The sequence below is a fragment of the Cetorhinus maximus genome, chromosome 30 (genome assembly GCF_964194155.1).
Source record: "Cetorhinus maximus chromosome 30, sCetMax3.hap1.1, whole genome shotgun sequence".
Classification (NCBI taxonomy): domain Eukaryota; kingdom Metazoa; phylum Chordata; class Chondrichthyes; order Lamniformes; family Cetorhinidae; genus Cetorhinus; species Cetorhinus maximus.
The window spans coordinates 18,077,141-18,104,873 of NC_135908.1; the positions used below are offsets into that span (position 1 = coordinate 18,077,141).

The 27,733-nt window shown below is 40.2% G+C and overlaps 1 protein-coding gene across 2 annotated transcripts in view; it reads left to right on the top strand.

Moving 5' to 3' along the window:
- LOC144670111 (fibrillin-1-like) overlaps positions 1-27,733 on the top strand; it is a 580,847-nt gene that overhangs the window by 163,222 nt on the left and 389,892 nt on the right. For both annotated transcript variants that reach the window (XM_078532542.1, XM_078532544.1), the window contains exon 8: positions 7,276-7,401. In XM_078532542.1, the coding sequence (XP_078388668.1) occupies positions 7,276-7,401 (126 nt within the window). The remainder of the gene's footprint in view (positions 1-7,275; positions 7,402-27,733) is intronic.

Here is a 27,733-nt window from a genome sequence, read left to right on the forward strand (position 1 = left end):
AAAGGAAACAGGAGAAAGCAAGAGAGCAGAAGTGGCGCACACTTCCAGTTCAGCCATCAGGAACGGTGAGCCACTGACAGAATTCTGCCCTAAGTGTTCAATGCTTGTGAAATATCTCCAGCTGCTTTTGGTCCTGACAATGAGGCTTTTATTATATTTTCATATTTACTGATGATGACATTCCAGTGTTTAACAACCAAATGAATAACTGGCACAAGATTAGTAAAAGGTTAGCCACAAGCTTTGAAAACAGAACTCTTAGTCTCAGTGCTTTTATTGGAGGATACTCTGAGAGTGGATATTTCATATGTACGTCATTAACATATTTTCCTTTTCTTGATTGTTGGCTGTTGTGGTTTCTAGTTTATTGTGATACTATTGCTCTTGATTTGTTATTCAGTCCTATAATCATTGTCTTGTTTTTCATTTGAATGTTGTTGTTTTTTTCTGTTTGATAATGGACATATGCATAAAAACATGTTAAAAGAGTCCACCAGGTTTCTGCAATTTGATACAGCTGGGATCCTGTCCTGCTGAGGAATAGATATCGGTCATTTCTGGTACTTGCACCTCCACAACATCACTCAAATCTGCCTCAGTTCATTTGCTGCTGATCCAACCTCATCCATGCCTTTATTGATCTAAACTTGAATGTGCCAGTGCCTCCCTCGGCTGGCCTCCCATCCTCCAAACTACATAAACTTGAGTGCAGCCAGAAATCTGCTGCCTGTATCCTGATTCACACAAAGTCCTGTTTTCCATCATTGCTTTATATCTCCCTCCTCCTTTAAGATGCTCCTTAAAACCTACTGCTTTGTTCAGTCCAGCTGCCCAAATACTTCATTGTATGATCAGTGTCAAATGTTATTTGATAATGTTCCTGTGAATCACTTTGTGACATTTCACCAAGTTAAAGAAGTTATATAAATGCAAGTTATTTTATTCATAAAATAAATTTTAAAATTAAATTGTCAAAAGTAGTCCTGAAAGCTACTGCCTATCTTATACATTTTGTCTATACAGCAGTCACTGCATTCCAAAGAAATTAATTGGAGTGCTTTGAGGCATTTTGACTTGAAAGGGCATTTTATAAATGCAAATATAATTTTGTTAAAGAAGTCATAAGGGATGGTGATTCCTATCACTTGCCATATATTTCAATTAGCCAGTGCAGGAATCTGTAACCCATAATCCCTGATTTATGTAATACCCTTCTGTGAGTAGGGTGTATAATGGGTAAATAGCATAAATGATGATCAAACCAGTTATATTAGAATAGGCTTGTTTAATTAATAGTAAATCAGGTTTCTTGCACTTTGCAGCTTAGTATCTAAATTGTTATCCTTTGTCATCAGTACTCATTATTGAACTTTAAAAGCAAAAATTATGATATACTTAACACGGGAAGAGTTCTTTATAACAGATTTTAAAGGGGATGATAATGATGAATCTCCCTTATTAAAAGACACTACCTAGATAAGCCTATATATAACAATATTATTGTCTGTTATGGTTGCTAGTGATAATTACTGGTATTCTGTATTCCAGGAAATTGCTTTAACAAAATATGGATGTTGATAAAAGCAAAGTTAAGGCAATTATATGGGACAGATGGAATTCATATAAACCAGAGCATTTTTTCTGCATTAAATAAACTAAATTCAATATGCAGTCTTTAGTGTTGAAATTATTTTAAAATGTTCCCCTTTGATATCACTGGAGCAGCCTGAATAGTGAGGGAGAACTAAACATTTACTTTTTAATTTTTTTTTTAATTTTAAAAGAACTGCCATTATGAAATAGAGTACTGTATTTTGAACATAAGAAATGGGAGCAGGAGTGATCCATTCTTTGTCTTCTGTTAAACAGAAGCCCTGTCTGCCCCCTCAGGTGGACGTTAAAGATCCCATAGAACTATTTTGAAGAAGAGCAGCTGAGGCATCCCTCAATCAATATCACAGCAGCAACTCACCACGGCTCCTTTCACAGCATCTTCCAAATCTGTGACCTCTACCACCTAGAAGGACAGGGGCAACAGATGTATGTGAACACCACCACCTGCAAGTTCCCTTCCAAGCCACACACCACCCTGATTTGGAACTACACCCTTCACTGTTGTTGGGTCAAAGCCTCTTCCTTACAGCACTGTGGGTGTACCTACACCAGATGGACTGCTGTGGTTTAAGAAGGTGACTCACCACCACCTTCTCAAGGTCAATTAGGGATAGGCAACAAATGCTGGCCATGTCAGCAATGTTCACCTTCTAGGAAAGATTTAAAAAATCTTGTGCATTTTTGCTTTACCGCATTATTTTTTATTTAAACAACACCTAATGACATATAGTAGTTAAGTTTTGATACCATGTAACTAGTCTGCTTTTAGATCAGGCCATAATGAAAAGATAAAAGATTGGACCATCTTGTAGGTTCATTCAGCCCTAGATTTACTTTCATCCCTTCTGTCTCTTCCTCCAGAGATATGCTTTGATTTCATTTGAATTTCAGGAAACTCATGTTTGTAAAGAGTTGAGTTAAGAACTCAATGACCCAAAGCATCATTAAATGAACAGTGTTGCGTTACTCCTTCTAGCACTGCAATGGCTAGGCTACTGTTAACTGGAGCTACATTAATATTGAGCTAAATGACCTGCTTCTGTCCTGCAAATTCTGCATAAAGTTGAGCCTTCATAAGCATGTATACTGCTGTGCTTGAGTCCAGGATTTACTTACTTCAGACTTCCATATCAGCAGATTTTGTTGTAAGTTGTAATTAAAGCATTTCTGACCCTGGAATACAATTAAAAGAAAATGACACTGAAACTTTCCATTTTGGGTTAATGCATAATTAACTCACTGCAGTGCTTTTGGGGAAAAATATGTGCTGGCAACTGGAACCTACAAGTGGTAGTGTTCCACAATTGTGTAGCTTTGCCTTGAGAATGTCAAATATTTAACATAGATTGAATAAGATATTGCTGAATAAAGAGATCTGTCAAAGCTTTTCATTTTGCGCCCATCAGGACACTTGCAAGAATACCAATATAAAGGGAAAACAACAATTTGTACTGTAAACGAAGCGAGTACTAATTGGTTGGCAAGTGGACTTTCATTGGTTGAGGCGTTGCCATGGAGAATGCACCAGTGATGGTTACTGACAGTTAACTGCCAAGCATCATTTGAAATTTAAATCAGGCAACTTGACTCTGATTGGTCAAGGCATTGCCCAGAGGAATGAGTCAGCGAATGGCTGTTACTTATTTTGTTTACTGAAACAGGCACAATGTGTGTACATGTCCTTTTTGACTGTAAAAACCAGGGCCCTGTGTAGAATATATGTAGGTTCCAGTACATGCAAATGTGCCACACTGCAAGCCTGACTGACAATCTTAAATTGGTTGTCAGTGTAATTCTTAGCACACTGATTGGGGGGAGGCGGTGGTGTAGTGGTATTGTCTCTGGACTAGTAATCCAGAGACCTAGGGTAATGTTCGAATCCCCAAAATTTGAATTCAGTAAAAATCTGGAATTAAAAGCCTAATGATGACCGTGAAACCGTTGTTGTTTGTCGTAAAAACCCATCTGTTTCACCAAGCCCTTTAGGGAAGGAAATCTGCTGTCCTTACCTGGTTGACTCTTAAACACCATCTGAAATGAGCCACTCAGTTGTATCAGGCCCCTCAGCTCCTGACCTGATTACAGCCTTGGTCCAAACATGGACAAAAGAGCTGAAATCATGAGGTGGGAGTGACTGCCCTTGACATCAGGGCAGCATTTGACTCGAGTATGGCATCAAGGAGCTCTAGCAAAACTGGAGTCAATGGGAATCAGGGGGAAAACTCTCCGCTGGTTGGAGTCATACCTAGCAGAAAGGAAGATGGTTGTGGCTGTTAGAGGTCAGTCATCTCGATTCCAGGACATCACTGTATGAGTTCCTCTGGGCAGTACCCTAGGCCCAACTATCTTCAGCTGCTTCATCAATCACCTTCCTTCCATCATAAGGTCAGAAGTGGGGATGTTCACTGATGATCGCACAATGTTCAGCACCATCTGCGACTCCTCAGATACTGAAGCAGTCCATGTCCAAATGCAGCAAGACCTGGATAATATCCAGGCTTGGGCTGACAAGCAGCAAGTAACATTCGCGCCGCACCAGTGCCAGGCAATGACCATCTCTAACAAGAGAGAATCTAACCATCGCCCCTTGGCATTCAATGGCATTACCATTGCTGAGTCCCTCAGTATCAACATGCTGGGGTATACTGTTGACCAGAAACTGAACTGGACTAGCCATATAAATACTGTGGCTATACGAGCAGGTCAGAGGCTAGGAATCCTGTGGTGTGTAAATCACCTCCTGACTCCCCAAAGCCTGTCCACAATTTATAAGGCACAAGTCAGGAGTGTGATGGAATACTCTCTCCTTTCCTGGTTGAGTGCAGCTCCAACAACACTCAAGAAGCTTGACACCACCCAGGACAAAGCAGCCAGCTTGATTGGCCCCCCCATCCACAAACATTCACCCCCTCCACCACTGACACACAGTGGCAGCAGTGTGTACCATCTACAAGATGCACTGGAGAAACATACCAAATCTCCTTGGGCAGCACTTTCCAAACCCATGACCATTACCATCTAGAAAGACAAAGGCAGCAGATACATGGGAACACCACCACCTGGAAGCTCCTCTCCAAGCCATTCACCATCCTGACTTGGAAATTTATCGCCGTTCTTTCACTGTCACTGGGTCAAAATCCTGGAACTCCCTCCCTAACAGCACTGTGGGTGTACCTACACCGCTTGGATTACAGCGGTTCAAGAAGGCAGCTCACCACTTCTCAAGGGCAGTTAGGGATGAGCGATAAATGCTGGCCAAGCCAGTGAATCCCACATCCCTTGAATGATTTTTTTAATTAAATTAGCAAACGTTGTGGAATCACATATAATGTTGGACACTGTGTTTTGGGTTTTGCAGGTATGGTCTGGTTGGATGCTAGTTGAGAAATCTGCCAGGGGACCTTCTACCAAGGTCTACTGCAAGCCTCCCTTGAATGGTCAATATATGTGTTAGGATTCTTGCAGTTCCACATGCTATAAGATTAGTCTTATCGGCAGCCTTGTAAATAGGGCCCGAGATATTTGGTCACCGTACAAGCTTGATGCTGAAATGGGGCACGTCAAAAGCATCCTACAGGATAATGGCTACCCTGATCAGATCATTTTGTGCTATGTATCACAGAAACTCATGAACGGGCCTAAGACCATCAGCTTCAGCTCTGAAAAGTGCCCAGTCCACGTCAGATTACCCTGGAGGGGCAAGGTATCTCAAAAATTTGAACAACAGGTGAAGCTGGCTGTTTCACGCTGCTACTATGCAGTAGCAACATGAGTGTAATTCGCCACTATCAGGATGCTGCTGTCAAGCCAAAAATATGTTCTGCCCATCATACAAATGAATAATGTGGTATATGAATTTCAGTGCCAGTGTGATGCTATGTAGGCCGTACATCCCAACGACTGGCGGATCACATCAAACATCATGCCTTAGCCGCTGCTTGCAACAAGCAATGAACAGAACGTACCTGTTTTGCCCATGCTTGCAAAACTCAAAACACAGTGTCCAACATTAGATGGGATTCTGCGATTGAACAACATTTGCTAAATAATCCTCATTCTGCTAAGAATTACGCTGACAACCAATTTAAGATTGTCAGTCAGGCTCGCAGTGTGATGCATTTGCGTATACCGGAAGCTACATAACTTAATGCACAGGGCCCTGTTCTTTGCAGGCAACAAGAACATGTACACATATTGCGTCTGTTTCAGTTAAACAAAATAAATGACAGCCATTCGCTGATTCATTCCTCAGGGCAATGCCTTGACCAATCAGGGTCAAGTTGCCTGGTTTAAATTTTATACAATACTTGGCAGTTAACTGTTAGTCACCATCACTGGTGCATTCTCCATGGTAACATTTCTGCCAATCAGAGTCCACTTGCCAACCAATCAGCACTCTCTTCAAGTACATTATAAATTGTTTTTTTCCCCTTATATTGATATTCTTGCGAAGTGTATTGATGCGTGCAAGATGAAAAGCACAGAACGTCTCTTTTTTCAGCAATATTCGAGTTCTGTACTACCAAACAACAATTTAAAGCAGATAGTAATTCTGACCAAGTATTAGCTATGTCTATTTTCATCTTTAGAGCTGTGCTATAAAATTATTCGCGTTATAAGTGTTAAAACTAAATCTTGCTATGCAGATAGAAAGTGTGCTGTGAATATCATTGTATTTGGTTTTGTAACCTGCCTGGAAAGTTTCATATAATAGCTGAAAAGTTCTTTGAATTATTGCTGGAGATCAGATTTACCAAAGTATTGCAATGGTTCTCATGTAATTGCCTAATGTGATATGGTAACAATAATTCTAATGATTTTGTGTAATTTGCATTTGAACTTTATTTGAATTGGCAACCTTAATATTGAAACATCCAAAGTGTGGGGTTGGTGGGGAGGGTGGAGGATTTTGGGGGCAACATGGTGGAGAGTGGGGATTAGGAGAAAACTGAGCCTGCTTTCAAAGTAGAAATATTTAGTAATGTTGAACAGGCTGCCAATTTAAATAACTCTAGATGATTCTGTGGTGTTAATATATAAGGGAGCATCAAATATATAACTCATTAATATCTAAGGGAATGTCAAATATTTAATAAAATTCAGTACGAGAATTCAAATACAAACTCTATTGTTAAGTAATCATGTGCTTGTGCCCCAAGGCTGAGTGTCATTTGAGATCACCTATGTAAATCTAGTTTCAAAACTGGCTTGATTGGCACCAGGAATATATAGGTTGGGATTTTCTGGCCCCATTGCGGGCGGCACCCGCTGCGGGCGAGGCAGCGCCCCAACCAGAAGTCCATTGACTTGCAGTGGGACCAGAAGATCCCGCCGGTGGGTGGGTATGGAAAATCCCGTCCGTTGTTTGTATTCTCTGCTATTTTCAGTACAAACCATAAGGGGAGCTCATTAGCTTTCAGGTTTTCTACATCCTATTCATTATATTTGTAAAGTTAAGTTTTGATGCATAAGAATGTGGATATGCTTAAGGATTGGCTGTTTATGATGAGGATTGAGTAAGAATAGTTGGAGACTGGATGAATTATATCAGTGACAATTACTCCAGTTGTTATCAACGGGGTAAAAAAACTAGATATTTAAATGATGCAGCAGGTTAAAATTTTATTTATTTTACTAACTTTGAACTCTTTTATTGTTTAGATGTTGATGAGTGTGCTACTATTCCTGGCATATGTCATGGAGGTGAATGCTCCAACACAATTGGCAGTTACTTTTGCAAGTGTCATCATGGGTACCTACCCACTGCAGATGGTTCAAGATGCATAGGTAAGTGAAGGGGAAATAAATGGAATAAGGAGTCAGGCCAAGTCAGATTGGAGCAATAAATGCCATTTTTCAATCAGGTTACTCAGATATTGTTGTTGGATTGTCAGTAAATCAAATTAAATTTTGGTGATGAAATTAATCTTTTCATTTATAAATTAGCTTGTTTAATCAATCCTTTTTTTAAAAAGAATGAGAAACCCAAAGCTTGAAATGCGGGACACGACTGAGATTGAAGAAAATTTGAGAGAATCAAAAGGCCTCGAGCTTGTACCATGGGATAGATTGGGTTAATTAGCAGAAGAAGGAATTTCAAACTGATTCATTATTATTTTATGGTGTGATTTCAGGGCCAAAGTAAATTTTAAAAATAGTCATTAAACTGTGTCAAGTTTAGATTTCAAAAGCTTGAGATTCTCGTGGGTGGGCAAGACTGAGGAAGATATTCAATATTTTAGAGGCAATGGAGGGAATGATTTGGAGTAAGAAATGATGGGGTAGATCATGGTCTTAACTCAGGAGAGCTGAAAGTATCATAAGAGATAGTAATTGGAGCTTGAATAACAAATGTAAAGATCATAGCAGAAATTACCAGAATAAACAAATGACCACATAGATAACATAAATAAAGAGTTGTGTCAGAATTGTTTAGCTGTTTGACAAACACTCAGAACTGCAACCTAATTCGACTGGTGTGAAGAGCTCTGGTATAAATATATGTAATAGAGTGGAATTTACTTTGTTAGTCACCTTTGATTTATGTTAATTGCTAAACAATAATTATTTTAACACAAAAGATGGCAAAGTGCCCAATTCGAATGACCCCAGAGCATCTGAATGCCTAAAAATCTTGTATTTTTCAACTCTTTCTATACCTTTCAATTATTTTAGAATTCTTTGAGTTTTTACCGTTTGGATTTTGAATTTTTTTAAGTAGTTTGGAAAAAAGACTTAATTGTAAAATAAAAAATTTCACATCATGCCTATCCTCCAATATGTTTTACAGGCATTGTTATCCTTTATTAATTTTATTACTAAAATTTTGTTTTAGCCAGCAGCATGCATACTGGGCCAATATCTTGCTCTTATTTTCTGAGCATGCAGGATATTAACTGCTGATCTTACCATCATCAAAACTTAAATGACTTAGGAAAGGCTCAATGTGACCAGGGACCAATGACTTAAATGTGCTGAAAGAAACATAGTATTAATGTTGCATATTTCACGAACTATATCATACACAGGCATCTCCAGATGTAGTATTATGATTTTTTTTCATTCGTTCACAGGATGTGGGGTTCGCTGGCTGGGCCAGCATTTTTTGCCCATCCCTAGTTGCCCTTGAGAAGGTGGCGGTGAGTTGCCTTCTTGAACCGCTGCAGTCCATGTGGTGTAGGTTCACCCACAGTGATGTTAGGTAGGGAGTTCCAGGATTTTGACCCAGCGACAGTGAAGGAACGACGATATATTTCCAAGTCAGCATGGTGAGTGACTTGGAGGGGAGCTTCCAGATGGTGGTGTTCCCATCTACCGGCTGCCCTTGTCCTCCTAGATGGTAGCAGTTGTGGGTTTGGAAGGTGTTGTCTAAGGAGCCTTGGTGAATTCCTCCAGTGCATCTTATAGATGGTACACACTGCTGCTACTGTGCGTTGGTAGTGGAGGGATTGAATGTTTGTGGATGTGGTGCCAATCAAGCAGGCAGCTTTGTTCTGAATGGTGTCAAGCTTCTTGAATGTTGTGGCAGCTGCACTCATCTAGGCAAGTGGAGAGTAACCCATCATGCTCCTGAGTTGCGCCTTGTAGATGGCGGATAGGCTTTGGGGAGTCGGGAGGTGAGTTACTTGTCACACAATTGCGAGCCTCTGACCTACCCTTGTAACCACAGTATTTATATGGCTAGTCCAGTTCAGTTTCTGGTCAATGGTAACCCCCAGGATGTTGTTAGTGGGGGATTAAGTAATGGTAATGCATTTGAACATCATGCAGCGATGGTTAGATTCTCTTTTGTTGGAGATGGTCATTGCCTGGCACTTGTGTCGCGCGAATGTTACTTACCACTTGTCAGCCCAAGCCCGGATATTGTCCAGGTCTTGCTGCATTTGGACATGGACTGCTTTGTTATCTGAGGAGTTGCAAATGGTGATGAACACTGTGCAATCATCAGTGAACATTCCCACTTCTGAACTTGTGATGGAAGGAAGGTCATTAATGAAGCAGCTGAAGATGGTTGGGCTGAGGAATTCCTGCAGTAGTGTCCTGGAGCTAAGCTGACTGACCTCCAACAGCCACAACCTTCCTTTATGCTAGGTATGACTCCAACCAGCAGCCAGTTTTTGCCCTGATTCCCATTGACTCCAGTTTTGCTAGGACTCCTTGATGACACACTTGGTCAAATGCTGCCTTGATGTCAAGGACAATCACTCTCACTTCACCTCCGGAGTTCAGCTCTTTTGCCCATGTTTGAACCAAGAATGTAATGATGTCAGGAGCTGAAGGGCCCTGGCGGAACCCAAACTGGGCATCAGTGAGCAGGTTTTTGCTAAGCAAGTGCCGCTTGATAGTGTTGTTGATGACCCCTTCCATTACTTTACTTATGATCGAGAGTAGACTGATGGGGCAGTAATTGGCCAGGTTGGATTTGTTCTGCTTTTTGTGTACATGACATACCTGGGCAATCCACATAGCCGGGTAGATGCCAGTGTTGTAGCTGTACTAGAAGAGCTTGGCTAAGGCTGCAGCAAGTTCTGGAGCACAAGACTTAACAGTACTATTGCCAGAATATTGTCAGGGCCTTTGCAGTACCCAGTGCCTTCAGCCGTTTCTTGATTTCACGTGGAGTGAATCGAATTGGCTGAAGACTAGCATCTGTGATTCTGGGGACCTCTGGTGGAGGCCGAGATGGATGACCCACTCGGCACTTCTGGCTGAAGATTGCAGCAAATGCTTCAGCCTTAGCTTTTGCACCGATGTGCTGGGCTCCTCCATCATTTGTGGAGCCTTCGCGACCAATGAGTTGTTTGATTGTCCACCAACATTCATGACTGGATGTGGCAGATCTGCAGAGCTTAGATCTGATCCATTGGTTGCGGGATCCCTTAGCCCTATCTATCACTTGCTGCTTATGCTGTTTGGCACACAAGTAGTCTTGTGTTATAGCTTTGCCAGGTTGACACCTCATTTTTAGGTATGCTTGGTGCTGCCCCTGACATGCACACCTGCACTCTTCATTGAACCAGGGTTGATCCCCTGGCTTGATGGTAATGGTAGAGTGGGGGTTATGCCGGGCCATGAGGTTACAGATTGTGTTTGAATAAAATTCTGCTGCTGCTGATGTCCCAAACACCTGATGGATGCTAGTTACTAGACCTGTTCGAAATCTATCCCATTTAGCACGGTGGTAGTGCCACTCAACATGATGGAAGGCATCCTCATTGTGAAGGCAGGGCTTTGTCTCCACAATGACTGTGCTAGTTTGCCGTTGTCATTTCCGGTGCCTAGGTCAATGCCAGGTGATCTGTCCGGTTTCATTCCTTTGTTGTGACTTTGTAGCGGTTTGATACAACTGAGTGGCTTGCTAGGCCATTTCAGAGGGCATTTAAGAGTCAGCCACATTGCTGTGTGTCTGGAGTCACATGTCAGGATGACCGACCTCCTTCCCTAAAGGACATTAGTGAACCATATGGGTTTTACAACAATCGACAATGGTTTCATGGTCATCATTAGACTTTTAAGAGAGAATATAAGCCCAAGTTACTCAGCCTTTCATCATAGGCCTTAAACCCCTCTTTCCTCCCAGGGACCAATCTAGCGAATCTTTGCTCTACCAACTCCAGTGCAAGTATATCCTTCCTTAAATGTGGAGACCAAAATTGTACACAGTATTTTTGTGGCATTACTTCTTTACCCTTGTACAACAATACCCTTGAAATAAAAACCAACATGCCATTTACCTTCCTAATTGCTTGCTGTACCGACATGCTAACTTTCCGTGATCCTTGTACGAGCAAAAATCTCTATGAACATCAGTATTTACAAGTTTCATGTCTTTTAAAAAATATTCTGCTTTTCTATTCTTTTGACCAAAGTGAATAGCCTCTCACTTCTCCACATTATAGTCCATCTGCCATCTTATTTACTCACTTAACCTGTCTATATCTCTTTTCAGCCTCACTGTATTCGCCTCACATTTCGCTTACATTTCTACCTACCTTTGTATCATCAACAAACTTAGATACATTGCTTACTAACTCTTCGCCTAAATCATTGATATAGATCATAAATAGTTGAGGCCTGCCAACTTGAAAATGCCCCATTTACACGCCTACTCTTTTGCTTCCAGTCTTTTAAATAATCTTTTATCCTTGCTAACATATTGCCCCCAACTGCATAAGCTCTTATATTGTGTATTAACCTTTTGAGTGACATCTTACTGAATGCCTTTTGGAAATCAGTTTGCCAGCTATCAAACTTTGAGCTGCCGCCTTCTTAACACTGTATGACCTACAGAAAGGCTTGCAAATATTTAAATGCTATTTACAGCCTTTGAATTCTGAATTTATTTTTGTTGTCTCGTACTATTGCTTACATTTAAGTGTTTGCACCAGTTTAAATTTTCCTAGGCAACTTTTTTGATATATATACTTGCTATTTTGTACTTGAACAAGTATTTACATCTGACCAGCTATCTTGCATGTGCAGCATTGAGTGCAGGAAGCATGTTTAAACTATTTAGGACCTGTATGAGCCACCCTCACACTTAAGTGGTCAGCTTTCCTCGATTTTTGGGCACCCCATGTATACGGTGTGATGCAGTCCTACCGGTGTTCTAATGGGACTGCACAATTAGCTCTTTAAGCAAAATTTCCTGTGATCTGTATTCTGTTTTGTCTATACAGTTCAGAGCTCTATTTGCTTTGTTCATTAATTATTTGCAGTTATTGGATATTTCAAGTGCTATGATTCCCAGCTGAGGTTACCCCTGGTCAAGCCTGATCCCAGAGTGGAAACCAGCTTGATGGATCCTAATTTTTAATTTGTTTGTTTAGATACATGGCGAGTAGCTACTGAACAGAGTCACAGGAGTCAGCTGATGAATTTTTAACAAAAGAATAAAACATTTATTCAGCAAGAAAAGGTGAACTATACTAACAATACTCCTTCACCCACTACTATACCTTTTATAGATATATACAGATTTGTAAGGATATCACAAGTTGCAAAGCTATCTTACACTCTAATGTTCTCAGTAAGCAGACAGTCCATGTAAACCAATAGGCATCCTGTGGTTAGACACACCACACTTTGAAATAAAGTCACAGAAGCCACCTCAACCGGATGCTATGGATCTTTCCTCATCTCTCGCCTGACGCCTGTCACACTGAACTCCGTCTTTCACGTGAGGGTTTCCAATCACCACTCTTGAAGAACTCATTTTGGAATCTTCTCCCAAACCAATGCCATCTCACCGACTTAGCCATCAACAGTACACCACTGTTTTACATGCCCATAGCAAAGAGTTACAGATCTTCACCCATCTTTCTGGACCTTCTGGCCTTTTGCAAGCTGTTCTCATTTTAAATCTGCATTCTGCAGCTTTTGTCTCTTTAAATCTGAAGCTTGGAGCCTTTCTCTCTGCCTCTCACTCTTATCTTCACTTAACAGGACCTTTTCCAGGTTCCTGTCCTTCCTTTGACTAGAAGGCCTTCTTGAAACTTTCTCCTGTTTCCGTTTGGCCTTTTGGTTCTTTTGGGAAATCTGTAGCTCTCTCTCCCCCAGTGTCCAGTCTCTCTGGGGTCTTGGCTTCAAACTGAACTTAAAACTGCTGTTTCTTTAGTTTTTCTGTGTATCTGTGGGAGGGACCTGCCTTTCTGGACCCTTGTAGTTAGGCAACAGCCCAATTCTTCTACTTCTGTTTGCTTAACTTCTCTTTAGGAGTCGTAATACTCATTAGAAATTTAGGCACCTTTTTAAAGTAAAACTAAGACTCAATTTGACCTTTTCTCAACACACAGATACAGAAATACAAATCAAACTTAAATATTAAAGCTTAAACTCATTTCTAACACCCACAATTACCAATAAAACTTACTTAAACTGTCTCTGTTTCCTAACACAAGCAATGGCTTACTTACTCAAGGCCGCAGAGAAAGGTTTCCAGTTGTGAAACCCAAAAATAAAAATTTCTTGAACGACCTGTGGGATTTACCTGTAGGATTTTTCAGCATGTTTCCCACCTGACTGTTAGCAGGCTGCCTGTCAGGTAGGAAATTAGATGTGCATATGCCAGGTTAGTGGGAGTGTTGGAGATGGTGAGGAGAGTAAAGCAGTTGCAGACACCGGGGAGAATGGGGCAGCGTCAGGAGCATTTGGGAATGCTGTGTTACAAACTCTCTAGAGACCGGTAACATTTAAAAGAAAGGAGTCCCTAACTAAAGGAAAATCCATGGACAACATTTCACTTTTTAAAACTTTACTATAACAAACCATCTCAATTGAACAGAATGTAAACATTACTTAACAAAGGATATTTCAAATAAAAAGGTAAATTTTTAAAAATACAAAGATATGCCTCACGGAGTTACAGGTCTGGCATTACTTCCTTCCCAAAGGTGACACCACTTGCAATCTCATAGTCTTTCCAGCTCAGCCTCTGTTATATAGGATCTCTCACTTCTCACTCACATTCACATTCACCAGCAGCCGTATTCCATGCACAATTTCCGGATACAATTAACACCAACAAAACGCACATCTACGAACCCCCTTTCACTCAGGGCATGACTCTGCTGATGGCGTAGCTATTCAGTGTTCCTTTTTAACCGACCAACCAACACTCTGATACAGGCACTCAGCTCGCTCACAAGTTGTTTCACCAAGACTGTTCGGAGTTCTATTTCCTTCTTACTGCCAAACAGAAAACTGATCGATTGAAAGTAAGCTTGGCTTGCTGCTCTCACACAAGTTCTGTTTTCTGAACTGCCTTCCACAAAATAAGCTGCAACCTGACATCACTGCAACCAGCTTTCTATTTACTTTTTGCTTCAACTTTCGTCCCCCAAGCAACCACAGGTCACATGGGCATTTCTTGGAACCTAATGATACCATAGCCAGGAAACCAGTTACCCCTCTCTCAGAATACTCCCCAGTTTCACTTTGATCCTAAAGGGAACACTGCACATGTTGTGGCACAGCCGATGGTAAATATTGAGTTGTTCAAATCCCAAGGGGAAACTTGAAACAACTGCCACAACTTGTTTTGTAATTTGTGTAAATTTTGACATGCCTGCCCTGAATTCAGTAGTAAAAAGACCACCAAGCCTTATAGGTTTTTACAAAACTAGATTAAACATTTATTAATAGAAGAAATGACTTTAAATGCACACATAGATCTACAAATTACTACCAAAATAATTTCTAAATCCCCTAATCAATCTAACTCCCAGTTACACTTTTGTTAAGGCAACAGTAAGACACACAGATTTTAAAAGACCCGGGCAAAGAAACACGATACCCTGAACAAGTTGACTTTCAAGTGAGTTTTCTTCACTTCAGTCATTTGAAGTCAGCAGCTTGAGGCATAGATGCCGAAGGCTTTTTCACACACTTTTAAGAGCTTAAAAATGCCTTCTCTTACACACAGCCCTTGCTCCTTCTTTATACACATCTTTCTCTTTGAATGCAAATACCTATTGTTTCACTATCTCTTTGGACTTTATCTCCCTGATAATAATACCCTCGCATAGCACTAAGTTTTACCAGTAATCTTTGGGAAAAATAAACATGCTGTTTCTAAACTTCACCTGGCTAGGTGACCCATTTCACCCCTCTTTTGAAAACAATCTAGTCTGGTTTATTTCAAAATGCAAATGTTTCCTTGACACCTATGTTTCTAAACTTGCCCATGTTTTTCTAATTAACATTTCAAACCTAACCTCTCTTCTTAGATCAAAGCACCCAGACTAGCTACCTCTAATTCAATTAAATCTCACACACAAACACACACATCCCACTATTACTCTATTGTACAATAAATTCCAATAACATTGTGAGAATTATATCTTCTTGACACCCCCCTCCAGACTGAAAAATAAACGATCACAATTTAAAAAGACGGCTTCATTTCTATTGACCCATCTTCACTTCTCTCCTATACTTATCTACATACTTACACTATTACATTTCCAGATGAGCATACATTAACATAACAATATACTTATACAAATCCTTTGCATCAACAGAAATTATTCCAGTTCAGAATCCAAGTTTTTAATGTCCAATTTTCCCTTTAAGCCTCAAACTCTTGCTAAAACATCTGCAATCGGATTTTCTCCTAGCAGCAACATGTATAATCTGTAGATTAAATGGTTGCAGTAATAAACTCCATCTGAATAGCCTTGCACTTCTGTCTTGAAATTTGACCAGAAGCTAAAGGATTGTGGCCTTTATAAACAATTGTTTCTGATGAATTGTTTGCCACATAGATTTCAAACTGCTAACACCAAGCCCAAAGTCTTGTTTTCGATCGTTGAATATCTTTGCTGTTGTGCATTCAACTTCTGTGAAAAGTACCCTATCGGCTTTTCAATTACAGTGTTATCTTCTTGTAACAGTACGGCCCGAATGCCTATATTACTTGCGTCAACGGTCAACTTAAATTGCTTGGCGTAATTGGGTACTGTCAAAACTGGTGTCGTAGTTAATACAGTTTTCAAACCGTCAAATGCTTCCAACGCTCCTGCGACCATTGAAATTTCTTGTTCTTTTTTTAATAGTTCAGTCAGTGGAGCAACCACTGCTAAAATTTGGTACAAATTTCCGATAAAATCTACTCGTGCCCAGAAATTTCAAAACTTCTCGTTTTGTTGTAGGCACTGGGAAATCCACAATAGCTTTGACTTTCACATCTCTTGGAGTTACCTTACCAAGTCCAATAGTATGGCCTAGATACATAATTTGTGCTTTTGCAAATTCACTTTTAGTCAAATTAGCTTCCTGTAATCAAGTAAATAATTCTTCCAGATGTTGTAAATGCTCATCCCATGTAGGACTGAAACTATCAAATCATCAATATAAACAGCACAATTGATTAGACCTGCAATTACCTTGTTTGTCAATCTTTGAAATGTCGCAGGTGCATTCTTCATACCAAATGGCATGACTTTAAACTGATATAGTCCAACTGGCATCACAAAAGCTGTTATCTCCTATGCTCTCTCTGATAACGATACTTGCCACTACCCTTTTAGCAAGTCAATCTTTGTAATAAATTTTGATTGTCCCACTTTCTCAATACAATCCTCCAACTGTGGAATAGGATATGAATCCGCTTTTGTCACCGCATTCACCTTTCGATAGCCCACACACAGTTTTTGTGTTCTATTCGGTTTCATTACCAATACAATAGGCGAACTCCAGTTACTGCAGCTAGATTCAATGATATCATTTTGAAGCACAAAGTCAATTTCTTTCTGCACTTGTATAACTTTGCTGGATTTAACGTATAAGGATGTTGCCATATCGAAAATAAAACTTCTACAGGCACATCATGTATAGCTAGACCTGTCCTCCACAACTTATTTCCACAAATATCTTTGTATGACTGCAGTAGCTTTTCCAAACAACTTCCAGACAAGTGTCAAAGTTAACTCAATGTTACATTTAAATTTTCAAGTACCACCTCATTATCCAATTTGATTAGAGGAAAATCAATTTCAAAATCCTACATTTCTACTTCTTTCTCTTTATCTATTATCACTAATAGATGGCCCTCTTCCCTGTCAAAATATTTTTAAGCATACTTACATGACACACCCTCTGCTTCTTTCTTCTATCTGGAGAATTTATTAAATAATTCACTTCACTCAATTTCTTTTCAATCTTGTAAGGCCCACTAAACCTCACCTTTAATGAGTCACCTAGTACTGGTAACAGAACTAGCGCTCTCTGTCCAGCAACAAAATTCTGAGCTGTAGCCTTCCTGTATACTTTCATTTTCATCACTTGCTGTGATATCTTTAAATGTTCCCTATCCAACTCACATACTTTGTCTAATCTCTCTCTGAAGTTTGAGACGTAATCCAGGAGAGGAGTTCCTGAATTTTGACCCACCAATTTCTCATAAATCAATTTCAGTGGTACTCTTACCTCATGTCCGTAGACTAGTTTGAAAGGACTAAAACCAGCTGATGCATTAGGAACGTCCCTAATAGCAAATAACAAGAATGGAATTCCCCATCCCAATCCTGTGGGTAATCCTGACTGTATGCTCTCATCATAGTTTTGAGAGTTTGATGCCATCTTTCCAAAGCCTCTTGTGACTCAGGATGATAAGCTGTTAACTGAAATTGTTTTATCCCCAAGCTGTTCATTATTTCCTTAAACAGCTGTGACATAAAATCTGAACTCTCATCTGAATGTATTTCCTTAGGTAAACCATATATTGTAAAAATTTTTGTTAACTCTTCCACAATCTTCTTTGTTGTAATGTTTCTCAAAGGTATTGCTTCAGGAAATCTGGTAGACACATCCATTATTGTCAGTAAATACTGATTTCCACTTTTAGTCTTAGGGAGGGGTCCTACGCAATCAGTTATGGTCCTAATAAAAGGTTCTTCAAATGCTAGAATTGGAATTAAAGGTGCCAGCTTAATCACTGCTTGTGGTTTCCCTATCACCTGACATGTGTGACATGTTCTACAGAATTTGACTACATCCCTAGGCAATCCAGTTCAACAAAAATGTTTCTGTATCTTCGCCTGTGCCGTTCTAATTAATAACTGTCCCCTCATTGGAATTTCATGAGCTATCCTAAGAATTTCATTTCTATACCCAAATGGGATAACAATCTGATGTACCTCCCTCCAGCTTTCAATTGCTGAAACTGAACAGTGCTATCAAACACAGTGTCAGCTAATTAGATTTCAACACCTTCTTCCTGCCTTTGAACTGACTGGCCTTCCTGTTTCCTTGCTTCAACCTATGAGTCTGTGATCTCGTTATCACACAATCTGGAGACAATGCAGGATGCTCTCTCTCCAACACTTCTGTTGAAGACACCTCTACAGGCTGCTCAACTACCATAGGCATCACCCACATTTGTGATCCAGCAATATTATTACCCAGAATAAATTGAACCCCTGCAATGGGCAATTTTTCCACCACTGCAATGGGCAATTTTTCCACCACTGCAATGGTCACATCGTCTCTTTTCCACTTACTCTTTACATTTACCTTCCACAATGGAATAGGTTTAGCATCCCCATCGAATCCCACTTATTATCACCTGTTCTTGCAATACTCCCTGTGAACATTAAGGATTGACTAGCCCCTGTGTCTCTTAAAATTTTAACACTTTTACATACTCCACCCTTACACATGGAAAGACTTTCCCTTCACATACAAAATCTCTAAACATTTCTGCAACCTGCTCCTTTGAATCTTGTGGGTAAATTGTGAACATGTTCCCACTTCTTTACCTATCACTGATTCTTCCTGTTTTATCTGTACACAAACCACTGTTTTTTCCTGTGCCTGAACCTCAGAACCCGCAGTATTCTTACTTCCAGAACTTTTCTTTACCCCTAAAATTCCAACAGATTTTCCCTGCAATTTCTAGCACATTGACTTTGGATGCCCAACTTTATTACAATGAAAACACCTCAATTCTCGGATGCCACTTGTACCCTCAGCACCTTCCTTTTTATTCTGAGAAAAAACTTCCTAGGAATTTCCACCTACTCTGTCTCTTCCCTGACTACCCACCTTCCTTTCACCTTCCCACTTTCTATCCTTTTCCATTTTGAAAGGGTGACAAAGAAAAGGTTTAGCTTTATGAACTAACCCATAATCATCAGCTATCTTTGCTGCCTGCCTAACCGCTTTAACCCTCTGTTCTTCCACATGAGTTCTAACTACCGAAGGAAGTGGATCTTTAAATTCTTCCAAAAGAATTACTTCTCTAATAGCTGCATATGTTGTCTCTACTTTTAATGCCCATATCCACTGGTCAAAATTACTTTGTTTTACTCTTTCAAGCTCAATATAAGTTTGCCCAGGCTGTTTTCTCTTATTCCTAAATTTCTGCCTGTATGCTCCAGGAGCCAACTCATGTACACTCAAAATAGTCTTTTTTACCACATCATAATTCACCGACATTTCTTCTGACAGCGAAGCATATACCTCATGTGCTCTACCCACCAACCTGGATTGCTACAATAATGTTCAATTTTCCTGTGGCCATTTCATCTGTCTAGCTATCTTCTCAAATGAAATAAAGAATGCTTCAACATCTTTTTCCCTCAAACTTTGGAAGAGCTTGTACAAATTTAAACATCTTCCCATTGGATTTTAAGTTAAAGGTTTTTTCATCATCCAAACTTCCCTCAGCATCTGAGGTCTCTTTTCTAACTTCCAGCCTTTTAAGCTGATATTCTCTGTCTCTTTCCTTCATTCTCTCTTCCATTGCTAACTTTTCCCTCTGGAGATCAAGTTTTCACAATCACATTTCTTTTTGAAATAATCTCTCTTTTTCTCTTTTTCGGCTGCCCTCTATTTCCAGATTTTTCATTTTCAATTCTTTTTTCCTTTCCTTTGCCTCCAATTCAAGTTTTCTCATTTAATTTGCTTGTTCAAATTCAAGCCTTTTCATTTCTATCTGAAGTCTCACCACCTCCAGCTGTGACTCACTAGTGTCAGGTATCACTTCCAACTTTAAATGCTGTGCTATGCCTTCAATTATATATGCTTTCTTCACCCCTGCAGGTAACCCCAATTGTAATTTATTCACTAATTCCAGTAACTTAACTTTAGTTACCTTTAGTAAACCAGCCAAAGTTATAACTTCACTCCCAAACAAGCCAGAGCAACTGTCAAAGCTATATTGCAATCTCACCACTACAAAAAAACCTCACCCCATCTCCTGAATTCAAAGTGCTTCTCATGCTTGTAACCTTAAGATTCACCAACTTCAAAAAAATCAAGGAATTTCAAATATATCCCGCAAGAGCCCCCAACTTTATGGCACAGCCGATGGTAAATTCTGAGTTGTTCAAATCCCAAAGGGAAACTTGAAACAACTGCCACAACTTGTTCTGCAATTTGTATAAATTTTGAGATGCCTGCCCTGAATACAGTAGTAATAAGACCACCAAGCCGTATAGGTTTCCACAACTCTAGATTAAACATTTATTAATAGAATAAATTACTTTAAATAGATGCAAATATCTACAAATTACTACTATGATCATTTTAAATCCCCTAATAAGTCTAACTCCCAGTTACACTTTCGTTAAGGCAACAGCAAGACACATAGATTTTAAGAGACCCAGGCAAAGAAACTTGATACCCTGAACAAAGCGACATCCAAGTGAGTTTTCTTCACTTCAGTCCTTTGAAGATAGCAGCTTGAGGCATAGATGCTGATGGCTTTTTCACACACTTGTAACACCTTAAAAATGCCTTACCTTACACATAGCCCTTGCTCCTTCTTTATACACATCTTTCTCTTTGAATGCAAATACCCATTGTTTCACAATGTCTTTGGACTTTATTTCCCTGATAATAAAACCCTCTCATAGCACTAAGTTTTACCAGTAATCTTTGGGAAAAATAAACATACCATTTCTAAACTTTATCTGGCTAGGTGACACATTTCACCCCTCCTTTGAAAAAATCTAGTCTGTTTGATTTCAAAATGCAGATTGACACCTATGTTTATAAAGTTTCCCATGTTTGTCTAATTAACATTTCAAACCTAACCTCTTCTTAAATCAAAGCACCCAGACTAGCTGCCTCTAATTCAATTAAATCTCACACACAAACACACAGATATACACATACATCCCACAATTACTCTATTTTACAATAAATTCTAATAACATTCTGAGAATTATTATATCTTCTTGACGCACACAAAGAAAATACCATCTTCTCCCAAAGCACGTGGCTGATTACATGTTACCCAAAAACAAAAAACCTTACTGAAGTCAGGATTTTTTCATTACACATTTTAACATTATAACACTTTAACAACTGCCTTAATATACACTGTACATATACCATTTTTCCCTTTGTCACATTTTACAATTAAAAATACAGCATTGGCAACACTATAAGGCTCAACCCGTAGGAAAATCAACTGGACATGACAATTAGGCTTCAAAGTTCAACTTTCATGACTTCTTAAGAGTTCCAATGCTCTTGCAAACAAAAGTTTTTTTCTACTACTGGTTGACTCACTTTATTTTAACCTTCTCCAAAGGTCTCAGGAACCTTGGATAACGAAGGATATTGTGAGATTAGTCAAAAAGAAAAGGGAAGCATTCGTAAGGGCTAGAAGGCTGGGAACAGATGAAGCCTGGGGAGAATATAAAGAAAATAGGAAGAAACTTAAGCAAGTCAGGAGGGCTAAAAGGGGTCATGAAAAGTCACTGGCAACCAGGATTAAGGAAAATCCCAAGGCCTTTTATACATATGTAAAAAGCAAGAGGGTAGCCAGGGAAAGAGTAGGCCCACTCAGGGCCAGAGGTGGGAATCTGTGTGTGGAGCCAGAAGAAATGGGAGAGATACTAAATGAATACTTCTCATCAGTATTCACCAAAGAGAAGGACTTAGCGGTCGATTTGTCTAGGGAAGAGTGTGTAGATAGCCTGGATCATGTTGAGATCAAAAAAGAGGAGGTGTTAGGCGTCTTGAAGAATATTAAGGTGGATAAGTCCCCAGGGCCAGATGGGATCTACCCCAGAGTACTGAGGGAGGCAAGGGAGGAGATTACTGGGGCCTTGACAGAAATCTTTGTATCCTCGCTGGCTACGGTAGAGGACTGGAGAATGGCCAATGTTGTTCCATTGTTTAAGAAGGATAGCAGGGATAATCCAGGAAATTACAGGCTGGTGAGCCTTATGTCAGTGGTAGGGAAATTATTGGAGAAGATTCTTCGTGACAGGATTTACTACCGTTTGGAAGCAAATGGGCGTATTAGTGAGAGGCAGCATGGTTTTGTGAAGGGGAGGTCGTGTCTCACTAACTTGATCGAGTTTTTCGAGGAAGTGACAAAGGTGATCGACGATGGAAGGGCAGTGGATGTTATATACATGGATTTCAGTAAGGCCTTTGACAAGGTCCCTCATGGCAGACTGGTACAGAAGGTAAAGTCGCACGGGATCAGAGGTGAGCTGGCAAGATGGATACAGAATTAGCTTGATAATAGAAGACAGAGGGTAGCAGTGGAAGGGTGCTTTTCTGAATGGAGAGCTGTGACTAGTGGAGTTCCGCAGGGATCAGTGCTGGGACCTTTGCTGTTTGTGGTATACATAAATGATTTGGAGGAAAATGTAACTGGGCTAATTAGTAAGTTTGCAGATGACACTAAGGTTGGAGGAGTTGCAGATAGTGAAGAGGATTGTCAAAGGATACAACGGGATATAGGTCGGTTGGAGACTTGGGCGAAGAAATGGCAGATGGAGTTTAATCTGGACAAATGCGAGGTAATGCATTTTGGAAGGCCTAATACAGTCAGGAATTATACAGTAAATGGCAGAACCCTTAAGTGCATTGACGGGCAGAGGGATCTGGGTGTACAGGTCCACAGGTTACTGAAAGTGGCAACGCAGGTGGATAAGGTAGTCAGGAAGGCATATGGCATGCTTGCCTTCATTGGCAAGGGTATTGAGTATAAAAGCTGGGAAGTCATGCTGCAGCTGTATAGAACCTTGGTTAGGCCACATTTGGAATATTGCGTGCAGTTCTGGTCGCCACATTATCAGAAGGATATGGAGACGTTGGAGAGGGTGCAGCGGAGGTTTACCAGGATGCTGCCTGGTCTGGAGGTTATTAGCTATGAGGAGAGGTTGGAGAAACTCGGATTGTTCTCACTAGAGCGACGGAGATTGAGGGGCGACTTGATAGAAGTTTACAAAATTATGAGTGGCATGGACAGAGTAGATAGTCAGAGGCTTTTTCCCAGGATGGAAGAGTCAATTACTAGGGAACATATATTTAAGGTGAGAGGAGAAAACTTTAGAGGAGATGTGCAGGGCAGGTTTTTTACGCAGAGGGTAGTGAGTGTCTGGAATTTGCTGCCAGAGGAGGTGGTGGAAGCAGGTACGATAGTGGTGTTTAAGAGGCAGCTTGACAAATACATGAATAGGATGGGAATAGAGGGATACGGACCCCAGAAATGCAAAATGTTTTAGTTTGACAGGCAATATGATCGGCGCAGGCTTGGAGGGCCAAAGGGCCTGTTCCTGTGCTGTACTTTTCTTTCTTCTTTCTTTGTTCTTTGTCTCCTTTCCCATTCCATATAATCTTTCCAGTGTTTCTTTGTCTTGGTTAAAAGGTTGTTCATTAATTTTGTGTTCCTTATGTTATTTTTTAAAATCTATATAGGATTGTGTACAGTCTGGACCTAGGGGATAGCATTTGTGATGGATCCAAAGGTTGTACAATTTGTTTGGTTTGGTTAACTTTATTATGAACAATATTGCTGGCAATTCATTCAGCTTTTGGGCACTGACTGTTATAAATTGGAACGTAAGAAGAAATTCCCTGTCATACTGCCTCTTCCCCTCTGAATTCGGAAATTTCCCCTGCTTTTCTTCAAAACTGGACATCAGACTACCACCGGGCTTCCTTTAGTGCTTTCTAAAATGGGCTGTGAACCATTCTGCTTAGGTTATAACACCTGATCTTCATTTTCTTCCCTATTTGCAGGCTTATTAATGTCCAAGTCTTTGAAAAAAGTATCATCCAATTAAACATCTGCATTGTTGTGCAAGACAATTGAATTCACCCCTTCCTGTTTTCAACTTTAAATCCTTTTCCATAATCAGACTGTTTGTTATTCTTTTCTAAGAGAAGCATGATTAATGCTGTCTCCTATATGCAAGCAGTTTGTTTTTCTGCCAAGTGAAGTCCTCTTTAGCTGCTTTAAGAACTTAATTAGATTTTTGCATTTCTGTCTCTTTCAAATTTCTCTTTTTCCAAGTCAATTTTTTATAATTCAAACTGAACCTAAGTAAAACAGTCCTCTTTTTCCATAAGCTTCAAGCGCTGAGCTAGTACTTCAACAATTTACTAGCTCCTGATTTTAAATTGACTACTAATTTCTCTGCTACGCCCTTCAAATTAATCTTGTCAGCTGTTCCAAGGCACTTACAGACAAATCACCCCTCTCCAAAAACACCTGAGCAACATCGATTTTTCACTGAAGACAGCAAAAGTAAATGCAAAATATCGGGCTGTAATCTCCGACTAGCGTCAGAAAGTGCTAGCCCGCAGGAATTAGAAGAAACAAATACCTAGTCTTGAAAATTACATTGCCACTTCGGTTCACCGGAGCTGCTTAGGGTCTGCAGCGAAAGACTCCTCGCAGGCCCTAGCGAAGTGTAGCTCCAGTGTATTCAAGGAGGCCATGCCCCCTTTTATATGGCACTTGCTGCTGTAAAGCAGGTAAGTTTAAAGGGCCAGGGAAAGTGACAGGCTAGGGAGAAAGTAAGTGGATAGGATTTGGGGGGTCAGGATGTCCGGGAGTGTTTCGGGGTGGGGGGGAGGGGGTGTTGGATCAGAGGTCCGGGGGGGCTGGGGGGTGTGGGAGGTCAGCCTGAGGTCCAGGGTGGGGGGTTGGTCGGGAGTGGGGGCAACAGAGGTCTCTGCGTGTGCAGGTGGTTAGTCGGCGTTCCAGTGTGGGGTCGGGGGGGGGGGTCAGATGTTGGGGGGTAATGGGGTGGGTGGGGGTTGGGGTCTGGATGGAGCCCTGTGCGGTCATTCTGGGTCTTTACAATAGTTACTTAGAAGTTAGAAGAGGTTTTAATTCTTCTAACCTTTTCTGAGTAACTATTGGCATAACTCAGGTGGAACCATCCAAAGTTTGCAGTTTAAACCACATTTTTGGATTGTTCCTAGTGTAGTGCAATTGCCCAGAGGAAGTGTACCCCCCAAATTCAACATTGGGGAGCTCGGAAGTTACGGGCCAGTGTCTATTTAAATTCTGGGAAATTCCAGTGCACCTGTTTACTGCCTCTGCTTTTCGAGATCCTGTGCGAGCTGCCAATTTGTTTCAATCCCCGTAGAGACCGATCATTTTTTAGAAGAAAGGGATCCCCATGACACCAACAGAAAGAAAGCCATCGGCCAAGGTTTTACTTTTTTGAACTTTTACTGTAACAAACCAAGTAAAATCTACAGAATTCAAACATTAATTAAGAGGCAATGGATGTTTCAAATAGAAAGGTAAATTTCACTTTAAATAGCCAATAAAGCAAGGAGTTACAAGCTCCTGCATTGCTTCCTGCACAGATTTGGCACCATGTGCAATCTTTCCACTTGGCTCTGTTATTTAGGATCTCTTGCTTCCCATTCAATTGTTTTGGCCCTTGAGTTACATTCACCAGCAGCAGTATTCCATGCAAAGCCCCTGGACGTGGTTAACACCGACAAGGCGCATGGCTGTGAACCCTTTCTCACTCAGGTCCTGACAGTTGTGATGGCGTAGCTATCTAGAGTTCCTTTTAAACCGACCAACCAATACACCCAGTTCATGGTCCGGTTCTCGTATTGCCTCACTAAGAATGTCTGGAGTTGTATTTTCTTCTTACAGAAAATTGATCTATTCAAAGAAAGCTTGACTTACTCCTTTCACACAAATTCTTTGATCTGAACTGCCTGCCACAAGACAAGCTGGAACCTGACACCACTTCAATTAGCTTTCTATTTGCATTTTGCTTCAACTTTTATTCCCATAGCAATCGCAGGTCACATGGGCATTTCTTGGAACCTAATGATGTCTTGGAACCTAATGATGTCATAACCAAGACACCATTAGCCCCTCTCTCAGAATACTTTCAGTTCCACTTTGGTCTTGAAGGGGACATCACACAAAAAGAAATATAGGGTTTTCTCAAAGCACATAGGTGAGGCACAGATGTAAGTTTGTTAGGCCTGAAGGAAACACCTCTGCTCCTTCTTGCCCATAAGCAATTCTGTAAATTAACTCACCTTATTGATCCAGTCCTTCTCGCATCCTATACCTGCTGTGATCCTCAAGCAATGGGAAACATATTTGGCATGAGTTAAAAGTAACAAACCTGTGAAAATTGAATCACGTTGTAGTATAGTGGAGTATGTTAGACTAAGTCCTACAAAGGGTTAACTGTAATAATCTGTGATGTCATAGAAGGAAGTGGCATGTAGTCATGTGATCTGAGTAGCGAGGAGAAAGTAGCATGGAAAGATGCTGGTGTAGGGGAGTGTTCTCATAACTGCAAATAGGTTACACTAAAGTTAACAGTGTTTGCAGCCAGCAGTCTTTGAGAATTTATTGACATTGCTCCAACCCAACAATACAATAATATACACGTACCCTCCTTAAAAGATTTCAGTGACTGATCTGCCTCCTAAGAGTAGTTGGTTCCCCATCCCCGACCTGCTTCCATTAAAATCAGAAGTAGGTAGGTTGGGGTCGGTTTTGAAATGTTATACTTTTTTGCATCCCACCCTTGAGTTAACATTCCCCCCATGGAGTCTGCAAATACTCCAAGATCATTTTCAACTTTCGCAATAGAAACTTCAGTCATTTGTGGTATACCTTTATGTTTCCATCTACCATTTTTCCAAACATTTTTGTTTTCTCATCTAACTAATTTTATAGATACACTGGCTGCTTCCTTAGATTCTGCTGTGGTGCCAACATCTGGCTGGTTTGGATCAAGATTTTAAATTGAATTCTAATGTGAATTAGATACAGTTGGCATGTTGTAACTTAACTATGGAGCATTCCATTCACTTTTAACATGTTTTACATTGAATGCCCACTTGTATACATTGATATAACATTTTATAAGCAAAGTCACCAAGCGCAAGATTTACTTAGTCCTGTTAATACGCCATCTCTTTGAAAAGTGTCAATGAGATTGGCAAACCTTCCACTTCTGAAGCTGTTTTAGCTACTATTTTATCGTTTACTATTTTATAAATAATTTTCTAGTTGATCGGTTCCTTTATTTTAGACTCTATCAATATAAGGTTAATTAACCTGTAGTTTCCTGAATTAAGTTGTCACTTTTTTAAAAAATGGTCATTATGTTAGCTAGTTTTCAACCAACTGGGATCTTCTCAGCATTTAGTGGTTTTTGTGATGACTTTGTTCCTCTTGAGTTCCTAGGCTACTATATACAAAGGTATTTTGTTTTGCGTGACGGTCAAAAGCCATAGCCATAATTTTGCAATTCCCTGCTACCAGCAGGAAGTCTTGTACATCACCAGTAATATTGTATTCTCTGCTAGTGTATGCTCAGAATATTACCCCTCCCCTCCCCCAACATAAATTAGCTCCCATAAATAT